The 21440-nt window shown below is 38.5% G+C and overlaps 1 protein-coding gene across 5 annotated transcripts in view; it reads left to right on the top strand.

Annotated features, from left to right (window-relative positions):
- ARHGEF18 (Rho/Rac guanine nucleotide exchange factor 18) overlaps positions 1-21440 on the top strand; it is a 54355-nt gene that overhangs the window by 23834 nt on the left and 9081 nt on the right. For 4 of the 5 annotated variants that reach the window (XM_080386807.1, XM_080386808.1, XM_080386804.1 and 1 more), the window contains exons 12-28: positions 4379-4446; positions 5996-6059; positions 9141-9285; positions 10094-10206; positions 10364-10504; positions 10988-11238; positions 11974-12099; positions 13318-13435; positions 13865-14113; positions 14960-15036; positions 16968-17146; positions 17521-17612; positions 17921-18109; positions 18774-18911; positions 19953-20074; positions 20520-20576; positions 21317-21364. In XM_080386807.1, the coding sequence (XP_080242933.1) occupies positions 4379-4446; positions 5996-6059; positions 9141-9285; positions 10094-10206; positions 10364-10504; positions 10988-11238; positions 11974-12099; positions 13318-13435; positions 13865-14113; positions 14960-15036; positions 16968-17146; positions 17521-17612; positions 17921-18109; positions 18774-18911; positions 19953-20074; positions 20520-20576; positions 21317-21364 (2177 nt within the window). The remainder of the gene's footprint in view (positions 1-4378; positions 4447-5995; positions 6060-9140; positions 9286-10093; positions 10207-10363; positions 10505-10987; positions 11239-11973; positions 12100-13317; positions 13436-13864; positions 14114-14959; positions 15037-16967; positions 17147-17520; positions 17613-17920; positions 18110-18773; positions 18912-19952; positions 20075-20519; positions 20577-21316; positions 21365-21440) is intronic. The other variant, XM_080386806.1, reaches the window with a different exon arrangement.

The raw sequence follows: 21440 nt of genomic DNA on the forward strand, positions 1-21440 counted from the left end.
CTATACCCTTTCAGTTTTCTGTTTTCTGCCTCTGTGTAATTAGGCAAGTTAGCAAAACAAGTAAACAGCAGTCACCAAAGCCACTAGGACAAAGTTAAATTTGCTCTGAGTTCCTGAAGGTACCTGACCTGGATTTACCGAATACAGAAACTTCTTCATGTTCTGCTGAAACTCCTCCTCTTTCCTGAGGAGATTTGTCACAAAATCACTCTGCTTCTTCTGGAATGCTGTGGTTTGAAATGTTTCTCAGCTGTTGTGTTGTCTATCTCTGTATAAATTCAAATTTTATATTCTGTATTAATCGTTGATAGGCAAGTTGTTTCCTTTGTCAGTTCAAAAAAGAGGAATTACCTTGTAGGGTGCAAGGGTGAGGAAAGAGGGAAGAAATTCTCTTTGATCCCTGAAGTATCAGACATTTGAAAACAGAAAAAATATTGATTTCACAAAAAAACTATTTTGACCATGGTGCTCTTCTGCTGATTGGATTTAATAGGTGGTAAATATATCCTTAGCTTTAAAATAGTGCTTGAACTTCTTGTATCAATAGAATCACTGTTAAAAGGTGTCCCTGCCTGAACTTAGCTGTTTTAAAGGGGAGTTTTAATCTGTCATTTAAAAAATGGAAAAAAAAACCATAAGTGGGAGGTGGGCTGGGGGTTAGTAGTTCAGTTTTAGAATAATCATAGCATATCTGTCTGTTGTTTGTAGTTGTTTGCAAATGGCCTTTTAAGATTTATTTTATTGGGCAGTGCCATTCCAGACTAAAGGTCAGGGTCATAATACTCATAATATCTGATGAGTCATAGATTTGTCCTGGAATCCAATTCTGCAAGACATTTATAGGACATTGCCAGTGTCTGATCCAGTGGAAGATATTCCAGCTGGGGGAGAAAATGTATTTGCCTGCCCTTTTTCAGCTAGGTTCACTGCCCTCTTGCACACTGTGAATCAGTGTTATGCTTTTGGGCATTGTAATGTGTTGTCCAATAAAATGCTCTTAAGTTGTAAATTGGTTTCTGTGAGCCTTTGGGAAAGCATCTCATTAATAAGGGAAGGCTTTTTATTATACCAGAGATTAATTTCACTACCCTCAGTCATGAACAGGATCTTCTATGATGTTTGTGAGTCTCTTGGTCTTAAAAATGTCTTTGGATGAGGCCCCTGTTTCAGTTAGCCTATTAGGTCATCGCTGGCACTAGCCCATGCAGAATGTTTCAGAGGCAGTGGCAGTCCCTGTAGTAAGCAGATGTGGGATAATATGATGCTCCCCAAATTCTCACTTTTGACTCCAAGCCTGCTGATTTAAGCCCAGAGGCAACTATGGTGGGTTTGCTTAGTTTCCGTGCTATGTGTGGCATTGATTGCTGTTGTGCCTTTAGCTCTAGTAGTGGTGGTCCTGTCCCCATCCAGTCAGGGTAGCCCAAATCCTTGGACCTTCTGGGCGTGTAGGCAGTTTAACTGGTGCTCTCAGCCCTAGCCAGAGCTATGGCCCTTCTGCATAGTCTGTGTTGAAATGAAATCCTTTGGAGGATTGTTTTCTTTCCTCACTAAATTAATCTTTTTGCAGTTCCAGTGAGTGCTTGGGGGAGGAGAGGACAGGGAAGAGGAAAGGAAGAGCCTGGGTGGCAGGCCTCTGAGTTTTTAGCTTTGTCTTTCTCAGGAATACTTTCTGTGCCTCTCCAGTTTGAGACAAGCTTGCTGACATAACTGTCCATTTCATTTTTGTACCTTCCCAAATTCTTGATCTGAGTAATACCAAATGCTACCAGTTACTGATGATGCATAGAAAAAACTTTTTGTCAGTTTTGAGGTTACCAATGCTCCTTTTCTTTGGATGCCCATCTGTGTTCTCTAAGGTTAGATATTTATTATTTCTATACACCTATAACAACCCTCCACATGTATCTCTGCTCTTAATGTGTGCAGGTTCCTGTCACTTCTTTGCTGTCCTCTGGCCCTCATTCTTCACTGTTTTCTTGACCCCTGAAGTTCTCTAATACCCTGTTCAGAGAGGCTGTCCAGAAGAATAAAGAATGCAAAAAGGTCTTAGAGCGAAAGGAAATCATGTTCACTAGTGTTTGAATGCTTGTTCTCGTGCCTAATTGGAGTGTACTTGGTTCAGCACTGTCTGCAAGTGTGTTGAATAAGGAAAGCTGGAGCATATTTTATAAAATGAAGTATGCTTATAAAACAGTCTGATTCTTCTTGTCAGTTTTCAAAATTCTCGTCTCTTATGTGGACAAAAAATAATGCCACCTGGAAATCATTAAGCTAATTGCATTTCAGATAGTCTGTTAGAGAACCGAGGCCTCAGATTCAGCTGCAGTTTTCTGAGGCTTGTCTGTAGCATTTTCCTGTTTTCCAGCATGTTCTCTCCTGTTGTGTAAAGAATTTTTCAACACCATAGAAAACTAATACACAGCACTATTAGATACATCAGCTGATTAAGTGAAAAATACCTACCGAGAGTGAAACAAGCTGCTATCTTTAACAGAGCAAGTGCATTATACTAAAATTGAAATACATTAAGTTGATATCCCTATTACAGTTACCTTAAGGTGCCAAAGTTTTTGAAGTAGAATTGGTCCTGCTAACCGTTAATAGGAAAGGAATTATCTAATGTAATTGCTAAAGATAGGTTAATGTCAGAGAATATAAATGTCTAGTTGAAGTCTGATAAAGTGTTTATAGATAATTATGTTACACAATTCTAGGGGAATTAAGTGATTTCAAGACAAGAGGTGATGTTGCGGGAGGGCAGTGGCTGTATGAACACTTCCCTTCATCATGGTCCTGCCCTGAAGGGGACCCGTCTGTAAGCTAGACTCGAATCCAACCCAGCTTGATGTCACAGAGACTTTTTTCTATTTCCTTTTATGTGGTGGGTTTTGCCCTACAGTTTGCTCCTTTGTCTCAGGAAGAAAGAGGTTTCCATTGTCAGCTAGTTGTTTGTTGTTGTGGCATGTCTTTTAACAAGCTCTTCATTTTCTGGTGATAGGTAGAGGCCTTGTCAATGCTGAAATAGCTAATATATTGGTTATTCTCTACATAGTTTTAGCAAGTGAATAATTTTGATACATTTTTATCATATGCTCGCAGAAGCATGTACATTTGAAATTACATATAGTGCCTTTTGTTTTGTTGCGTGGGGTGTGGTAGTGGAAGAAATATCACAAATAAGAGAGCAGTTATAGAAGGTGATTGGTTTTGTGAAATTTTTTGTGTGGCTGGCACTCAAAGTGCAGTATTTTGCTTTTATTTCCCTCGCTTGAGGAAGCTGCGTAACATCTGAGTGTCTTTTGGGCCTCTGCACTCAGTTTTTTTCTCAGTCCTGTTTTTATACCTTTATTAATTTATTTGTATTTAAGGCCAAGTAAGCATTTTGCTGCTCCTGTTCTCAGAGTTTTACTGTAATTATGGAAAACATTTATAAGTGAGTATTGCTCTACATTAGCCAGGAGCCTTAAAACAGATCACCAGTCTTGGCGCCAGGCGTGGGTGATAGTTCTGTTTGGAGGAAGAAACTGTAAATAATTTTTCCTCTGTGCTTTAAACATAAACAGGCTTTTCTCTAGCAGATATGGTGTTCATCTTCCCAGTTTTGTTCTATTTCTTTTCTAACATGCATGCCTGAAATACATGGGAAGAAACAAATCCTGGTTTCCTTTACCGTCTAGGTTGCTGGTGTCCAGATTCTGCTTTGGTGAAAGATCTTATTTTACAGATGGATAGAAAGACTGCAGAAAATATTTAATGTTACCAGTTGTCATCCTGTTTTCTCAAGCAGTCATTATTATAAGGGAAAAAATGGATTTTACTATACTGTTCATGGTGTTATGCCTTGGGTGAAAAAGAGCTGCTTTAGTTCCTTTATCTGGAAACAGTTCCTTTGTGAAGCTCGGAAAGCGGCAGTGCTCTGATGGTGGTAATACTCTGATGATTCTGTGGTGCATTTTGACTGTAGTTACTTTAGTTCCTACTAATTATGCAGAAAGGCAGCTATTCCTGTGGAGCCAAGTAAACCTTCCTGAATGGTATCAATTTTGAACTGAAAGATGTGGAAATAACCTTTGCAAATCTGAGGAAAACTGCTCTGGTTGAGCGGAGGTTAGGCAGAATACTGTTAGTGCATTCGATAGTGTCTCTTTGTGCTTGCATGTGTGAATTGCACTATCAGTGATTCTGAGTCTTTTTGAAAGAACTTGAGTATTTGCTGTAAAGTCAAGAACAGAACGTGCACAACAAGGATGCTTGCTGAAACACCTGAGCTTACTCTGCATCTCTTCCAAAATTAAGATCTTTTGTGTGTCACTCTTCCCTAGATGAGAATGGCAAGAATAATTTAAGTTAAAGGCCCTTTTTGTTGTGTCTGTTTCAGATTGTGCGGTGAATGTCCATAAGAACTGCAAGACTTTACTGGCTGAATGCAGCAGCATCAGACCCAAGGTAGGTTCTAAAATGTGCTCTTCTTCTATAAAAACAGTGCTTGTCATAGTAAGCTTAATTTAGTGCAAATATTTTAGTTTACATCAGGACAGAATCTTGCCCTACATCTTCAAGACATTGAATAGTTATTAACTTATCATTATAGTAATTTATGACAATGTACGTAGGGAAAATAGTGAAACATTTTATTGCTGTACTGAAAATTACTTACCATTGCTTGAGTCTGTCAGAACTGTGACTAATCCTTTTAGGAATGCTCAAACCCATCATTTTGGGGGGGAACATAATTGAATTATATGGTACCTCTGAATTTTATGCTGCTATACTTTAATAGGTTGTGCCATCTCAAAGCTAATGGAAGAGTGTGAGGGGTGGAGGGGAATTTGGTTATAACAGTTACATATTATTTATAAGCTAGGCAATGCAGAATAAGTGATTTCATTTTTGAACTGTGATGAACTTTGTCTTGCTAAGCTGTTCATTTTTATCTGTGTCACTGTGGTGCCTGTGACTGCATGTAAGGTCACAGGCTGGTTTCAGATAGCTGTCTATCTGTCGGTTTCTTTGTTCTGGTATTGGTTTTGAAAATCATTTCCTCCTCCTGATAACTAATTACACTTGAGGGAGTTTTACTTTGTTTTAACCTGCAAGTGTTGATGATTTCAGAGACTGATAGCAGATTAGGGAGTACTGTGAGGGAGAGAAGAGAGAGCAGAACAGCTCAAACCTGGGCAATTAGAGGTTAGAGGAAGTGCTTTCAGCCATTGGTGATTTAGAATGTAACTCTTTTGAGGGCAGAAATATTCTTGTGGGGGTTTTGATGTATAGCTTTAAACTTCTTAAGACATTGTGCATTTTCCTTTTAAACCAAAAAAATTCACTTGCTGTGATGCTTTTGTTTCCGCTCTTTACCATGTCCCAAATTTTCGTGGTTGAATCAGCCCTGACAAACCACTCCTGAAGAGAGTAGCACAAAATTGTATGAGGAATGAAGTCAGAAATTAGATCCTCAAAGTGAAGCAAGACTCCCCAAAAGCCATTTGTCACAGACTGTTTTACTTATGTATTTCTTTGCATCTTTGATAAATTCTAGTTCAATGAATTGTAACTTCCTGGTGTTGCAAGAATGAGAAAGTTGTACAGATTACCGAAGATGCCATTTTAAAGAAGCAATCTCAATTTTTTGTTGAAATTGGCTGGGTTTAGTTAGTATTGCTGTAAACAAAGTGTAGGTGAAGACTGTCTTCGTAAAGGGTTTGCTTTCATTTAATAAATTATTTATTATCATAGATGTAATTCAGCTGTGACTTCAGTTTTGGTTCTATATCAGTCTGATTTATACTTGATGGCATTTTTATACAAAGTGTTAATGTCTATATGCCATTATTCTGGAATGTGAAAAAAATCAAAACTGTTACTGTGTCAAATCTTTTATACTTTCGGTATACAGCTTCACTTACAGTTAGTACTATATGGTAGGAAAAATATGATTCATTTTGGACTGGAAGTTTGGTCTGTATGTGTAAGAATATTGTATTTTTTCCTATAGCAGAAAGATTTTCAGCACAGACCTTCTGGATCTCCACAGAGTTCGCCCCAGTGTATTTCCCCAGGTTTGTACTAAAGAATGATTTCTGTGCTCAAGGCTTATCTGTTCAATTGTGTTTTTTTTCTTTAATATGTTTTAAAGGCTATACACAGTGTGTTATTGAAGTATAGAAAAGGTCTCTTTTAATAAGAAGGCTTCATTTTTTTTTCTATTGGGAATGGCTTAGAGGCTCCTAGCAATCTCCTGTGTGTTTTTATCTTTTTATTTTTCTTTATACCTTCTTGCTGTGTAACCTCAAAATATCATGGTGAAAAGGGATCAATAAGCTAGTTTTTCATTGATTGTCTATTCTCTGGCCTCTGAAAAGACTAGAACTGTGAACTTTGTTTTACATCAGATTTTCATAATTGTCTATTTAAAACTTGCCGGCAGCTAGTGGTTGCTAGAAATCTCTAAGACAAGCTGGCACTAATGGTCTGAACATAAATCTTTGTTGAAACAAAGTGGGAAAAGGGATCTGGGAGGAAAGAAAAACCCAAAAATGAACAGCTTTATTACAGCATAGGCTTTGAAATAGCTTTTTGCTACTGGAAATGACCATCATGGTCACAGGTGTATAATTTAAATGGTGTTTTAATTTGTAGATGTTACAAGGTCTGCATTAATAGAACAGGCTTTTTGGCTCTCCGGTGACTGACCGTAACTAGAGCAGAATTATTTTCTGCCTTGCATTTGGTCTGTTTGGTTGCTTTGATGGATGTAAGAAAGTTGATGTGAATGTCTGAGTATTACTATGTGTGTTTCATGTGTTTTTGTTAGGTATTTGACTTCCATTGCAAAGGTGTACTTTCTTATGAAATGATTCTTACCAAGAGGTAGCACAAAGGGAGTAATTGTTATGAGAAGATAAGTGGCTGTTTGTGTTACCATGAATGGTTTTCTGCATTTAGTAGAAATTGCAGAGACTGAAATAGGAAACAGTAAGGAATAATGAAAATAGGAAAAGTTGGCTGTAGGGCTTGTCGTTGAAATATCTCTGTGGTATACAGTCTGGTCTGGTGTGATAGGTTAACAATGATCAATATGGTCTCTCAGCAGTGTGCAGACAGTGCTAATTGAACTCAGAAAATGGCTTTTTGTTGGTGCAGACTCTGCTAGGCAGCCAGTATTTATTTTCCGTAGTCAAAAGCAGAAGCTGGAAATTAAAGGAACAGCTAATAGCGTGAGCATTGTATGTCTTTACCCATCCACTACAGACTGCAGTGCACAGCAAAAAAAAAAGCCAGAGGTATTGTATCAATTTAAAAGATATTTTTTAACATTTTTAACATGTGGTGTTTGTGTGTATGTGTCCCATCCCTCTCCCCACGTATTGCCTCTGGAGATTTTTAGATTTGGCCTACCATTGTGAAACAGAACTTTGTTCTTGGCTTTTGGAGCACAGAAGGAGAACTTGATGGCTGGTGATTTCAATACTTTCCCAAATGGAAACAGGAGAACATTTATCACCAAGCCTTTGTTTAGGAAACCTGCCTTTACAAATCTTGCTAATATCTGATTAGTCTCCTCTTTGAGGACAATGGGCTTGGGTCTCATCACTTGGAGATAGTGGAAGAGGACTCAGTTTACCTAGTTTGTTGTAGACTGAGAATGTGTGTGTGCGTAGCCAGATTTCAAACCCAAACAGGTTTTGGGAAAGGTATTTCCAGCAAGAAAAGATGTGGTGATACAATTTCTATTACATGTCATTGATGAAACCTCCCCTGCAGCTCTAATACAATTCTAGTCAACTGTTTCAAGGAAGATGAAATGAGAGACAAGCAGATGTAGAGTATGGGATATCAAGAAATGTGGAAAAACCTGTTTCATAAGAAACATGAATATCTGGATTTAGCTGTGTTTTATTGAGCAAGGCAGAAGTAGAGTGAGAGAGAATTGTTAGCGGAGGTATGCCAAGGAGTGCAGACTAAGAAAGGGGGAACTTCTGGGGATGAGTAGACACCAGTGTTTTTACAGGAATAGTTGTAAATTGGTGATGTGTCACCTTGGCTGGGAACTGAGGACTATCTGAGCTGCTGCAACAGCCTGGTCCTGAAGCAGCCTCTCAGACCCAGTACAAAAGGAAGAGTTGCATCTGGGTGTTAAGGCAAAGCTTGCTTGCAATGGCAGAGCCCTGGGTCCAAGGATCCATGAGATCTCTTCCACTCCCGTGTCCTTAAAAGCACTTTGAAAAAAGGGTAGCTGCAGACCTTGTTAGTGATAAGTTTTAAAGATTGTCTGGCTGATTCTTCATCTTTGACTTCTCTGAAGTTTCCTTTTTAAAAGGATGTATTTTGTCTCCTGTTCCTTATCATTTATTACAGACATTAGTGCTAAATAATTATTTTTTTATATCCATTTTTTATAACTCTATTACAGGCTTCTATGTATTGTGTAATAGTGATTAAAGTTTTAAATATCTTTCCAGTTCACAGTCTGTCTAGATTTAAAAAGCATTAAAAAGCTGCAGTATTAAAATTAAATTTAGCTCTGGTATCTATTATGTTCAGTGTGTGTGCATGCAGATATAAATCACTGTGTAGCAATAAGCATTGCAAAGAACTTGTGGGTTTTATGTGATCTCAGATTTTTCTTGTTTGCCATGAAATGTTCTGTGCCCTTATACGGTAGGGTGTGAATAATTGTGTGTAGGTTCTGGTGTTTTACTAAAGGAGAAGATACTTTGCAATTTCCACACTAAATGGGCACAGTAGGGACCAATTTCCTGCACTTCAGACCTGCTGATTTAGCCAATACAGTAAGTTAAGTGGCAGCTTTACATTTCTAGAAGGATCACAGGTAGTATAAAAACAGTGCATCTCTGGGGCCACTTTACTGTGCCAAGTCTGAGGGCAGCCAGTAGTGAGCATGGGGAATACAAATTCAAAAAGCAGCGGCAGAAGCAATACAATTCCAGCTCATCCTGAGCTGTCTTTTTGTGGTTCCTTTTCAAGAAAATGGAATGAGAATGTTTTTTTGGACAACGAGCTTTTGACATCCAAGATCCTGTCTGTTCTCCGTCCACATTCAGAGAGAGGTTTGAGAGCAGGCGATCTGCAGTGTACACCTCATTTTCTGAGTACCAATTCAATTTTTGCCTCTCTAGCCACTTCTTTGAAGGAGCAGCCCCGAAGTCTTCTCCTGGGACCGGATGGCACCCCAGTACTGTCGCGGAATCTCGGTATGACTATCACCCAAAGAGGAAATTCTCAGTCTTCATTGAATACTGCTGGAGCCGTTAATAAATTTGGGTAAGTAAACTGCTTCTCTTCTATTTCACTAGCTTTTCCTGTCCCCCGCCCCCAGCAATATGAAACAAAAAACAGTTACAGAACTAAAGCAAGAACTCACGTTGGTTTTCAAGCTCAGGAAAGATTTATTGAGCTTTTAATGCTGAAATTAATTTCCCTGAACAGTAAGCTTTTTTCTGTTGCTTAAATCACCTTGTCTGTAGTCCCTCTGTACTATGAAACAAAAGATATCCTATCAAATAGGGCAGTATTTGAGTACCTCTGTCTACATTATGGCTTTTGTGGGTATATTTGTCTTTAGACTTGTGGAAATTCAGAAATGTCTTCTAAGTTCAGTTATTCTAGGTTGTGCTAGTTCTGACCAGTGTAGGAGACAGCAGTGTTTTAAATTGCAGGATACTATGATTGAAATAGTAGACTGATTCAAAGCTGTCTGCTGTTTTAAGTAGTAGTTTACTTTTTATGTGCCACAGTTATGCTTCCTTCATAGTGAAAGTGCCCTTTGTACTCTGAACTGGCTATGGCTTGTCACCAGGTGATGTCTTTTTAAAATGTCATACTAGAAGTTGCATACTTGCTCATGCTGCTCTAATTAAAACTGTAATATTTCAGTGATGGAGTTGCTAAATTGATTTGACTGTTTAAAATTTGAGTGCAACAGTAGTTTTTATATATTTAAAGTTAATTTCACTGTAATTTAGGAAAAATGCTTGTTAAAGTAGTTGGATTGTTTTGGGGTTTTTTTGTCAAGCAACTTAAAAATAACGTTCTGTTTTGGTCCCTTGGTCTAATTTCTTTGGCCATTTAGACTAATTTCAGGAGACATGGATGAAGGGGATTCAGTGTTTATAAAATTTAAGCAGACTTCAGAAGACGTTGTCTCGCTTGCACCTTCAACAGCAGACTCCGTTTTTCTGGAAGGTATGGAATTTTCTGTGCTTTTCAGGATTTTTATTCAATTTCTGACACAGTCTTAAAGCAGCATTGAAATGTCTTTACCCTTGTTGTTGTTAATGATGATAATGAGGGATACGGTGGGAAACGACAATAATTGAAATTGAATGTGCTTTTGGTCTAGATGCATATTCTGTATCCCTCCGAAGTGAAATAGAAACAGATGCTCATGAGTTTGAGGCAGAGTCCTGGAGTGTTGCAGTGGAACAGTCTTATGCAAAAAGGCAAAAGAAAGATGTTATAAAAAGGCAAGATGTCATTTATGGTAAGAGTATTTGTTATTCTTATAACTTTTTCTATTTCATAGTGCCAGTGTTTTGAAACAAAGCAGAAATGATTTTTACTGGCTCCCATTTTGACTTGTGCTTGGAAACTAAAAATGAGTGAAGATTTTCAAGTCTGTTTACCTGTGTTAGTGTGCATAAGTCGTCCTGTTAATGATTTAAAGCAACCCATAGTTTTCAGTATGCCTGTGTCAGCAGCAAAGCCCAGCTATACAATTAGGGAATAGCTCAACTGCAGCTGGGAGATGTCATTAAATGAGTAGGGTCCATCCCTGTTTGGCTGGGAGATTAACAGGGCAAATTTAGGAGCTTCACATCAGCGATGCAGATTGTGGTGAAGAAGAAGGTGGTGCAAAAGATGGTGGCTTTTGGAGTCTGCTCTTCTACATCTCACTAGTCACTGCACAGCATATAAATGACTTCTGATTATTTTTTTATTATTATTATTATTTCCCCTTGCCCAGAACTAATGCAGACTGAAATGCACCATGTTAGGACACTGAAAATAATGCTGAAGGTATACTCCAAAGCCATGAGAGAGGAACTGCAGTTCCCAAATGCAGTTATCAACAAGCTCTTCCCCTGTGTGGATGAGCTGTTGGAGATGCATGGGCAATTTCTGCTCCAATTAAAGGAGCGACGAAGGGAATCCTTGGAAGAAGGCAGTGACCAAAATTATATAATCCAGAACATTGGAGACCTCTTGGTAAAACAGGTATGAATTAAATTCTACTAATGTTGTTGACACTATTTAATTTCTAAAAAGCTAACTGTAAGGTTAAAGTTATGTAAACGTTGATTTAGTACTGGGTTTAAGATGATCTTCCCAGTGTAATGTGTGAGCACAACTCCCAGGAACACATGGTCACAGATAATGTGAGATGTTCATTAAGTGTTCTTTAGGCATGTGTGTATGCATGCTGTGGGATATGTCTGCAGATGGCTTGGTTCTGTCTTTGGTCTGTTTCAAAAGTAAAGTAATGCATTCCTGGAGCCATGTCAATGCCTGGTGTCCATGGCTTTCCTGCATTTAATGCCGAGCTGCTTGGTTCTGACCTTTTAAAAATGCAGTAAAGATCCTTTGAAGTCATTACAGCTTTAGCACCCATTCTGGTATGGAGTGGATGCAACAGTTTCTTTCATATATCATGACAATTTTTGGCCTTTCACCTTTTACAGTCCCTCAGTCTTTTTAAATGCCGAGGCCCAGAAATCCTTTTAAAAACTCTCATAATGACAACCATCATTTAATGTTTGGTGATCTTGTGGTATTCCAAGCTCTCAGATGTCACACTGCATAAATCTCTCATTTCTGGTACAGAAGAAATTGAAATATCGAAGAAATGTCTCAGGAATCAGTTACCATAAAACCATGTTAAACCTGGGTCTTGCAGTGGAGGTAGCTTTGCTCATAATTGTTCATGTCTTTCATTCTTATGTTTCCAATCAGTTTTCAGGTGAAAATGGGGAGAGAATGAAAGAAAAATACGGTGTGTTCTGTTGTGGACACAATGAAGCTGTTAGTCACTATAAAGACCTGCTCCAAAGCAATAAGAAGTTCCAAAACTTAATAAAGGTAAACAACAACCAGAAGTCTACCGTTCTGACTGTCCATAATATACTTGACTAATTCAGGTTTTATTTTTTACTTAAAAGATTCCTTAAATTTGAATGAGCAGGGTTAGAGTCATGTTGTCATTATTTGATGAGTTGTTAGCTTCTTATATTTTATGACTTTTGAACTGTTTGGACACAAAGCCACGATTAGCAGGTGTTAATTTGAGGCAGGCTCTTAAGAGCACATAGGACTGGGGAACAGTATTTTTTCTATTCATGGCTCTATCACTGACAGCCCTGCTGTGTGGCCGTCTTTGTAAATTGGCTTGATAATAAATAAAACCAATGATAAATGCTGTTGATGAACTACTATAGAAAAAGCAGGTACTCTTCAGCCAAGTTTTATCCACTACGTCGTCTTTCCAAAACCAGAGGATTGGCTCCAGGGTGGTTTGTTTGTCTGCTGCACACTGTAATGTGCAATTAATAGGAAGGACTGGAAAGACACAGCCTAAGTGAAGCCTGTAACCTGAATCTCAGATGGCATGGCACAGTCCTAAGTATTCTCATTTTCCAGTCATCAGTAAGTGATACTGTGTGAACTTTCCAACATAGTTCTATACTTACAGCTTCTCTTAACTAGTTGTCTTTAAAAGTGAGAACACTTTACTTTCAAGTAACTAAGTAAGTGGCCAGAGTTTTAAAATATATAGCTCCAGTATTTGTAAAGAAAGATCTTGGTACTGCATTCTGCTGCCAGGATTGTGCTCTACTAGCAGTCAGACTAGTGGGATTCTGATGCTTTACAGTCTTCCCTTTCTAAACAGAAATGTATCTCTGTAGATCAGCCTGCTGTGGTAAAATAAACACTTAGCTTATTCATTATTGACCTAATTTGGCTGTTAGGTCAGGTTTTAGAAATATAGTACTTCTCTGTATATGTAGGGACTAATCACATTATGAAAGGCAATCAGTTAGGAAATAGGCCGTTAGGTTTGGAACTTGCTCTGCTTGGCTCCAGGTTTAGTTCAACCATAATAATACCTAAAATATTTTCCAGTGATAAAAGCAAATTTTAATGTTATCAGGAGTTTTGCTTTAGTAAAAGAGTGCAGCTAATTTTGTGGTGCTATGCCTAAATGTACAAAAATGTTTTGAGACACAAGATGTGTGAATGGAGAGGTGAGAGTTAGAGCAATGTATACAATGGATATGATGAGTCTGTCTTGTTTTCTAGAAAATCGGCAACTGTTCCATTGTGAGGAGACTTGGTGTTCAGGAGTGTATCCTTCTAGTTACACAGCGCATCACCAAATATCCAGTCTTGGTGGAACGTATTATTCAGAATACAGAAGGTAGGTTGTTTAACTTTTCCCAGAAGCCTCACAGTTGCCTGCCAGTTCTTTTTCTCCCATATTTTGAGTGTTCGTTCCTCAGACAAGGAGGGACAGGCTGTTACTGCCTTACACCTGACTTTCTCACTTCTTTGTTAGCTGAAGATGCTGTTCTAGATGCAGATCCAGATCAGTCTCACCTCATCAAAGGGTCAAAAGCAGCATTCAGTTTCAAGTCTGCAACCACAAAACCATAGTAGGTTAAGCCTGTCAGTTCATTAGAGATTTAGAGCTTTAGGGTGTTTTATTTTATTTTATTTTAGAACTTCAGCTCTTAAGAAATACTGTTAGATATTCATTACGGATCCTTCATGTTAAAATATGTTTGGATGGTTTGTATCTTGCATTCCAGAGTTGAAAATGTGACTGACTGCTACTCTTTTCTCTTAGCTGGAACTAGAGATTATGAAGAGCTGATTCAGGCCCTTAGTTTAATTAAGGACACAATCACTCATGTAGATGCCATGGTAAATGAGTGCGAGAAGGGGCAACGCCTTAAAGAAATTATGCATAAAATGGAGCTAAAATCATCTGGAAAATGCAAAAATGGACTTTTCTTCCGCAAGGATGACATGGGACAGAGGCGGCTTCTGCTGGATGGGATGCTGTACTGGAAAGCTGCATCAGGACGACTCAAAGGTAAAGAAAGGACCAGTAAGAGAAAAAGTACAGTGGGGAAACAACTTTTTATTTATTGGGTTTTTTAAGTAACTTTATTACTGATCAATTGAGTATAAAATAAGACGAGAATAACCTGCCTGTTTAATAGGATATTGGAGGAAATAGCACTTGTTCTATTCTTGGCTTGTCCAATAAGCATCTCTATAATGGTGCATGATAAGTTCCTTATGCTGTTTGCTGATTATCTGCCTGATCTGCTTTCCAATTCAAGAGGGAGGTCTTTAGATAGATGACAAAGCTTTGAGTCATACCAACTTAGTCTCCTGTGGAAAGGCATTATCTTGTGCGAGCTCTGGTTCACACTTTGAAAAAATTGTGTTGTGTCGACCCCATGACACCTTCGTTCTGCATAATGTCTGTTTTGCCAGAAAATCAAAACAGTGTCTGCCAGTGAATGTTTTAACAGCTTCATTGCTCAAGTATTCAAGGAGAAGCTTCAATGGCACACAAAATGCAGCCAAGAGTAGGTAGTACCGTGAATGGCTGCAGTTCCAGAAAAATCTGCTGTTGAGGGAGACATGTAGCCTCACGAGTGTTTGAGTCAATGCACAGGATGCCTATGTAGGTGTTCTCAAGCTTTAATTCCACTCCATTTGTATTGTGCTGGTTCTGCACTACAATCTGTCTGTGGACAGCGCAAGTGGAAGGCAGTAGTAGACCCAATATTGCAAATGTTGACGTGCTATTCCCTGACTCACAGGAAATTTAAGTCGAGATTTTTTGAGTCTGGAGCAGTCTTTCTGCTTTAAAACCTGACCTGCTTCTCCCTCCCTGGCTTTTGTTTTTTCTCTGTTGTTACTGTAGATATTCTGGCAGTCCTGTTAACTGATGTACTGTTGCTCTTACAAGAAAAGGACCAAAAATATACATTTGCATCAGTGGTAAGTATTGTTCTCCTTGTTTAATACATTCACTTAGAGTATTTATGAAAGTGATAGTAATTACAGAAGAAATACAGTTAAGAGATGTCAGATACTTGTTGTGGTAGGTTCAGAAGGAAAATTAAGTTAACAAACCAGACAACTATTATAATAGAATCACTTTTTCTGAAGTAATTCTGGTACACGTTGAATCCCTCCCACTATTTCTTAGTGCAAAATAGTGTTCCCTTGCATCAGCTGGTTCTAGCTGCCATGCCTGCAGTTTTTTGATGCCCTGCACATGTTCTGAGGTTCACTGCTTCTCCTTTTCTGGTGCTGTGACTTTCCCTTTCGCTGAACTTTGTTAGGCTGCTATTTTATACAAGTCATGAACATACTAGAACTGTGCTTGGAAAGGGACTTGCCAATAAGGTCTGCTTCTGTTTGCTAATGTGCAGGGAAATAATTTTCCATTTCAGTTAGGGGCGTGGTAACCATGGTTACATAGCCTAAGATTTACTGGGGGCAGAGAACTTTCCTGAAGTAAATGTAATAAGTACTAAATGCAAATGTAATTACTGCAGCACTCTAGAACACTCAGAGGATTTGCTCGCTTTTCTAGGGCATTTCCACAGGTATCCTCAGAGTAGCTAATTGTGTACATTTTGTCCTGATGTAGTTCAGTTACGGCTGTAATAGAACGAGTAACAGAGAAACTATTTTATGTAATTGTTTTCTTGGACATATTTTTTTCAAGACATTAACATTAAAGCTGAATTCTAATGGCAAAAGCTATTTTGGTGACCTCAGGGCTGTAAAAGCAACTGCTTTTCAAATTACCCTTCTTCTAATGCACAGAATAGTGATGCTTTCATAAATCAGGATGGCTGCAAGTTGTTTCCTTTTGAATAGCATTAGGTAAATCTTTGAACAATAGTTAATTTTATGACATTGCCTCTGATAGACTAATTCTGCCCTGTTTTCCAAATAAACAAAAATCTGAGCTATGAGCAGAAGAGCAAGTTCACAGAGGGGAAGAACATACTGTTAATGTCCAGCATCTTGACTGTTGTACTTCTTCATAGATAAATCAAGCAAATGAGAGGAGCAAAGGGATTTGCTAAGTGATTCTGTTTTTCCAGTGACCTCTGTTCATGGCTTGAATTGCAGTACAGCTGCTCAAAGAAGCTGGCAAAACCTGGTGTTCCTGCTGTCTGTTTCACAGTTCAGTTTTCTTTTCATCCCTCTAGATTATGTTGTGAAGGTTCAGCAGTTACCAAAAGCCATTTTCTTCTAGGAAGGCTCTTTCTAGGCTATGTATATTGGACCTATGGTGTACGAAGCATAGATGGGTTTTTAGTAACTAATATCCCTTCTGTAAATTTGTTTTCATTGCAAAGGCTGACAGCTAAAGCAGTTAATCCTTAGTTATACAATAATTGTCACCTGGTTTTATTATTCACAGGACCTGGTGGCACGCTGTAACACCTCTGTCTTATGTTTTTATTTCTTTTCTAATTTGCCAGCTTGGAACTTCTAACACTTCCTTTTGTTCTCTTCTTTCACTTCACATGTATCATTAGGGTTGTTGTTTTCCGTTTCAAATTTTGGCTTTGCCTCTCTTTGATCAAAATTTTTGACCCTGTTCTTGACTTCTGGGACCCAGTGGGAGTCTTCAGGTCTTTAAATCAATATATGCTTTAATATTCAATCAGTTACCAAGACCTCTTGTTTTTGAAAGGTACATTCTTCATTCCATGTTCTCATCTGTAGTTGATAAGTATAAAATGACGTCAAAGGTCACATGAAGAGGCCGTAGCAATAAAGTTACAGCATTGTGATGTTATGGCTCATGGTGGCCCTGTATAAGTAGGAAGACAGGGGGAACTGGGTAACACAAACCCTAAAGAACGTATATAATGTAGTGCAATAAATTATATTTTGTTTTACAGGACTCTAAACCACCAGTTATCTCATTGCAAAAGTTGATTGTAAGAGAGGTAGCTAATGAGGAAAAAGCAATGTTCTTAATTAGTGCTTCCTTAAAAGGACCAGAAATGTATGAAATTCACACAAGCTCGAAAGAGGAGAGGAATTCCTGGATGGCACACATCCGTAGAGCTGTAGAAAGGTAAATTATGAATGAAAGCAGAAAGGCTTGATTTCTTGTTTGTCTGTCTTCTCTTTGCAGGACTCATAGGTGTAAACTTAAAATAAAAATCCATTTGACTCTCTTTAAATTTTCATTGTAAGACCAAAGCTTGCAAATCTGTTTGCGTTCTTTGGGAAGCCACTTATAAAGATGCAATAAAAACCAGCCAAAGACTTTATTCTGCTTTTTTTAAAAAACAAACGAAAAATTTAGTTGACTGATGTACAGTGCAACAGGGCTTTGGTTAAGGGAGGAATTTTGACACACAGAGGTAAACCACATCCTAGGCAAAAGCTTCAGGTTGAATCCTGAGATGCAAATCCAAATGTGTATCTGTCTCCCCCTTTGAACAGCTGTCCTGATGAAGAAGGAGGAACATTTAATGAACCTGAAACAGAGAGGAGGCTGGCTGAAGCAAGAGCTGCTAAGTTAAAAGAATTTCAAGGTAATGACTTAATTACATATTTCACAAACTGCTTCTCAGAATCATTTGTGATTTATGACTGTCTTATTCTTTTATCCCATGATATGATCAAGTTTCTCCTTCACAAGTCTTTCAGGGTAGTGCTATATAGAAATAGTAAGTTAAATATGTCTAATAAGCTTTGTATGCTCCATGAGTTTTCCCCTTAACTATTAATTATATCTTTGCATTTGATGCTCTAATCATAAAATGAATAATAATCTTCTAAACTGAACATTGTACGCTGACAGTGATTAGGAAGGCAGAACTGAGTTTGTTTCTTCCTTCAGAGCGTTTGAACATGAAAGATGACCTGATTATACAAAGTCTAACTGAGAAGCAACAGATTTATCTAGAAATGTATGAAATGAATGGGTTTGAAGACCATTCCCAAGGATCGCGATCTAGGCTACTTCTTCGGGGGGATATCTCAGAAAATCTGCAAGGAGAGGCGATTTTGAAGTCTGCAGTGACAGAAGGTAAATGCAATGTGGGAATGCGTATGCATTCACTCAGATGCAAGGGTGTGGATAAGCGTACAGGATCTCTAAGTACAGGTCCTGAAAATCATCCTGTAATAATGTAATACTTTTATGTAACACTGTTCAGACTCTCTTATTCACAGAACTGGTCTGCAAGATACGTAGAGTGCACCTGTATTTATAAGTAGAGAACCTCCAAAGCTTGGATTTTTTTAATTTCAGGGATCAACCAGTGGAGTCTTAGGATGTTTCTATTTGGATGGGTAACTGAGTGCTCTAATAATACGCCAATCCTGAAATATAATATTATATGAGGTTCATATATTAAAATAGCCTGTCTAAAGATAGTATACTTAGACAGAAAATAACCCAAACATAATTTTTATTTTGGAGACAAAAAAAGAAAACCCAAACACTCAAGGCTTGATAATCTAACCTGCAGTCAAGGAAGAGGTCATCTTTATATGCACAATACGAAGAGTATGTCATAAAGAGCTAGTCACAAAGGAAAATTCATCTGTCTTGCAGGAAATCTCTCAAACTGCTTGATCTTTTAATGTAATTGATGGTTGAATATTTCTTTTTTACCTTGTTAGCATGATGCACTTGCCTCACTGCATAAGACATGACTGTTTATGTGGCATGTTCTCCTCTTTCCTAGCTGAAAACCTCCAGAACTTTATCTTCACTCACCTAGGCAGTGGATCCTGTCAGCCTGAAGATGGCTCTGGGTCAGGACTCCCCAGGAGAGCAGAGACCTTTGGAGGATACGACAGTAGTCCCTCAATTTCAAATAAAAGTAAGAAACAGACCATTCAGCATTCTTCTGAGCTTCTTAGCTCTTTACTGTGTTTCTCTGTACAGATAATGAAATAAGAACAATTAATTAAGTGAGGCTCTGATATAAGGAAGCTTCACCAGGCTCTGAAAGGAGGATAAGAGCAAATTTCTAGCATGAGGTATTAGCATGTTGTATCTTTTGCTTCTGATACCAACACTAGGGAGCAGAGTAGGCCTCTCTGTTACACTGAGGGCATTAACTTAACCCATACTTTTTAAATAACACAATTCCACACAGAATTCTAATTTTGTTAAAAATAAGCTTGACCTGAAAAGCTAGGGAATTTGATTTCAGCTGCCTGCTTTTATTATTGAATCGTAAAAACTTTTTTTCTACTTTCTTTTCTATCTGCACAGTCACTAAAGAGTTGCCAAATCCTTAGATAATATAAATTGCTTTTTTAGCACACATGATTTATCAGTTCATTAATTGAGTGGAAACACTAGATACTATTTATCTCTATTTTTGCTTCATGCATTTACTGAAAAATAAAATTATCTTTATTTCAGTGATTGTTAATCTGTAGAATACTTTCTGTTGTCTCTGAAAGGCTATATATGTATGTCATACCATAAGTGCTTTATACAGTATATTTATATTCCATCTCCCCCTACCTCCTTCCACGCTTCCATTGGTGCTGCTTTGAATAGAATTTTTCTGCTAACAACTATTCCATGTTATGAGCTTGCATTTCTGGTAGCCACAGACGATCACTTTCATGCGTGCATTGTGGTTGCTTTGCTTAAAATAGTATAACGTAATCTGAACTCGCTGTCACTCTATCTTAACCCACTCTCCTTCAGGTTTTATACTTTTTTGAGCAGTCCTACCTCATCACTGTCATCTGCTCTTCCATTTTGAATCATCATGGAGAAGCCATGCAGTTGCATATTGGCTCTAACTTCAAAGCCACAATTTTTTTCTGCTTTCTCTGTTGTGCAGTGAGTTTTCACAGGCCCTGTGCTGTTGTGAGCTACTCATCCTCCACTCTTCCCTCAGGTGGTGGTTTTAGGAAGAACAGTGGTGGTGACCAGAGACAGTGGGACTGGCGAGGCCCTGCACTAGGTTCAGATGTGCAGCTCCCTGACCTCCCTTCTGATGCAGAAGAAGGATCGCAAACCGTAAGTTGGGCTTACGCATGATTTAAATGCATTTCCTCATGTTCCTCTTGATAAGAGTGGTGCAGGACACATCTTGCGAAGTTAAAAGTGGTAATAGCTGGTAGGGCTAGGCTGTAACAGAGTTGTGTCTGTCAAATTACTAGGCTCCATTAAGGATGTTTTGTGGGGCGAGTGGATAGCTTAACACTTGAGAGGCATGCTAATTGGGTTTCAGATTTGTTCATTTGATGCTGTACCATTAACGCTAGCTTTAATCACCATGCACCTGTTTCAGCCTGGCCTTTAAGTATTTTTGATGTGTGTCCTTCAGAGTATGGGAGCAATCTCTGCTCCGTCAGTAAATCTGTTCCCTCCTGAGATGAACCCTTCCAACTTGTTCTGGCAGCACTACCAATGCCTGACAAGTGTCTCAAGCACAGATGTTGGTTTTGTCTTTGTTTTACAGAGTGATGTAACAAGGCTGGATGACAGCAGTGGTTTTCAGCTGACCATAGAGTCTCAGGTACGTTACTTCTGCTGTTACAAAATTGAATGGCAAAGAGCCATATTATAGCACGCAAAAACAAAACAAACAAAAAAAAACCCAAAACAAAACCACTACCAAAAAACTTAGTATCTTTAATATCTATGGAACCACAGGCACATTAACATCCTTTACCTCATGACTAAATGCATTATTAACTCCCTGTCCATGGCAGGGGCGTTTGAACTAGGTGATTTTTAAGGTCCCTTCCAACTCAAACCATTCTATAATTCTATGATTATGAATACAGAGATAAAATGCCCATTAGAGAACAAAGTCGGGCTCTGGGTATGTAGACAAGCATTTCAAAGAGCTGGCTTCGCAGCTCACTGACAAAACTTGCCTCTTGAGTTTCCCGTGAGTGCTATACCTGCGTAGTGATTCAGTGCTGGAGCATGGGAGGAAGTTATCATTAAGTAGCTCATGTGAAGAAAACTGATGATGAAGATTGCACGCTGTAATCCCAGTGATATTTGCTGGGCACTGATTCACATCTGCGCAAGGACTAATACACTGAAATTCACTGTGCCTGCATATTGCTCTCTTGGCTGTTCCTGTGTTAGAGTACTCTTATAACCATGCACCCATTGTGTGTGGGTTTGTACACATACCATTTACATTCACTGCTTAAAAGTAATAAAAAAGTCATGCATCAAAGCAGAGCTCTTTTCAAGTGTCTAATGTCTGTCTTTCTCCCCCCTGCCTCCCCTCCTCTTCAGCTTGTCCAAAGGATACAAACGCTGTTACAGTTGCTCTTCAGTCTTCAGGTAAACCACTATTTATTATCCAAGAGGTTTGTTAGGTATTAATTGTAATCAAATTTATGCAGGTGTTGAGAGGAGC

Source organism: Falco punctatus, assembly GCF_963210335.1.
Source record: "Falco punctatus genome assembly, chromosome: 4".
In the NCBI taxonomy this organism is placed as follows: Eukaryota; Metazoa; Chordata; class Aves; order Falconiformes; family Falconidae; genus Falco; species Falco punctatus.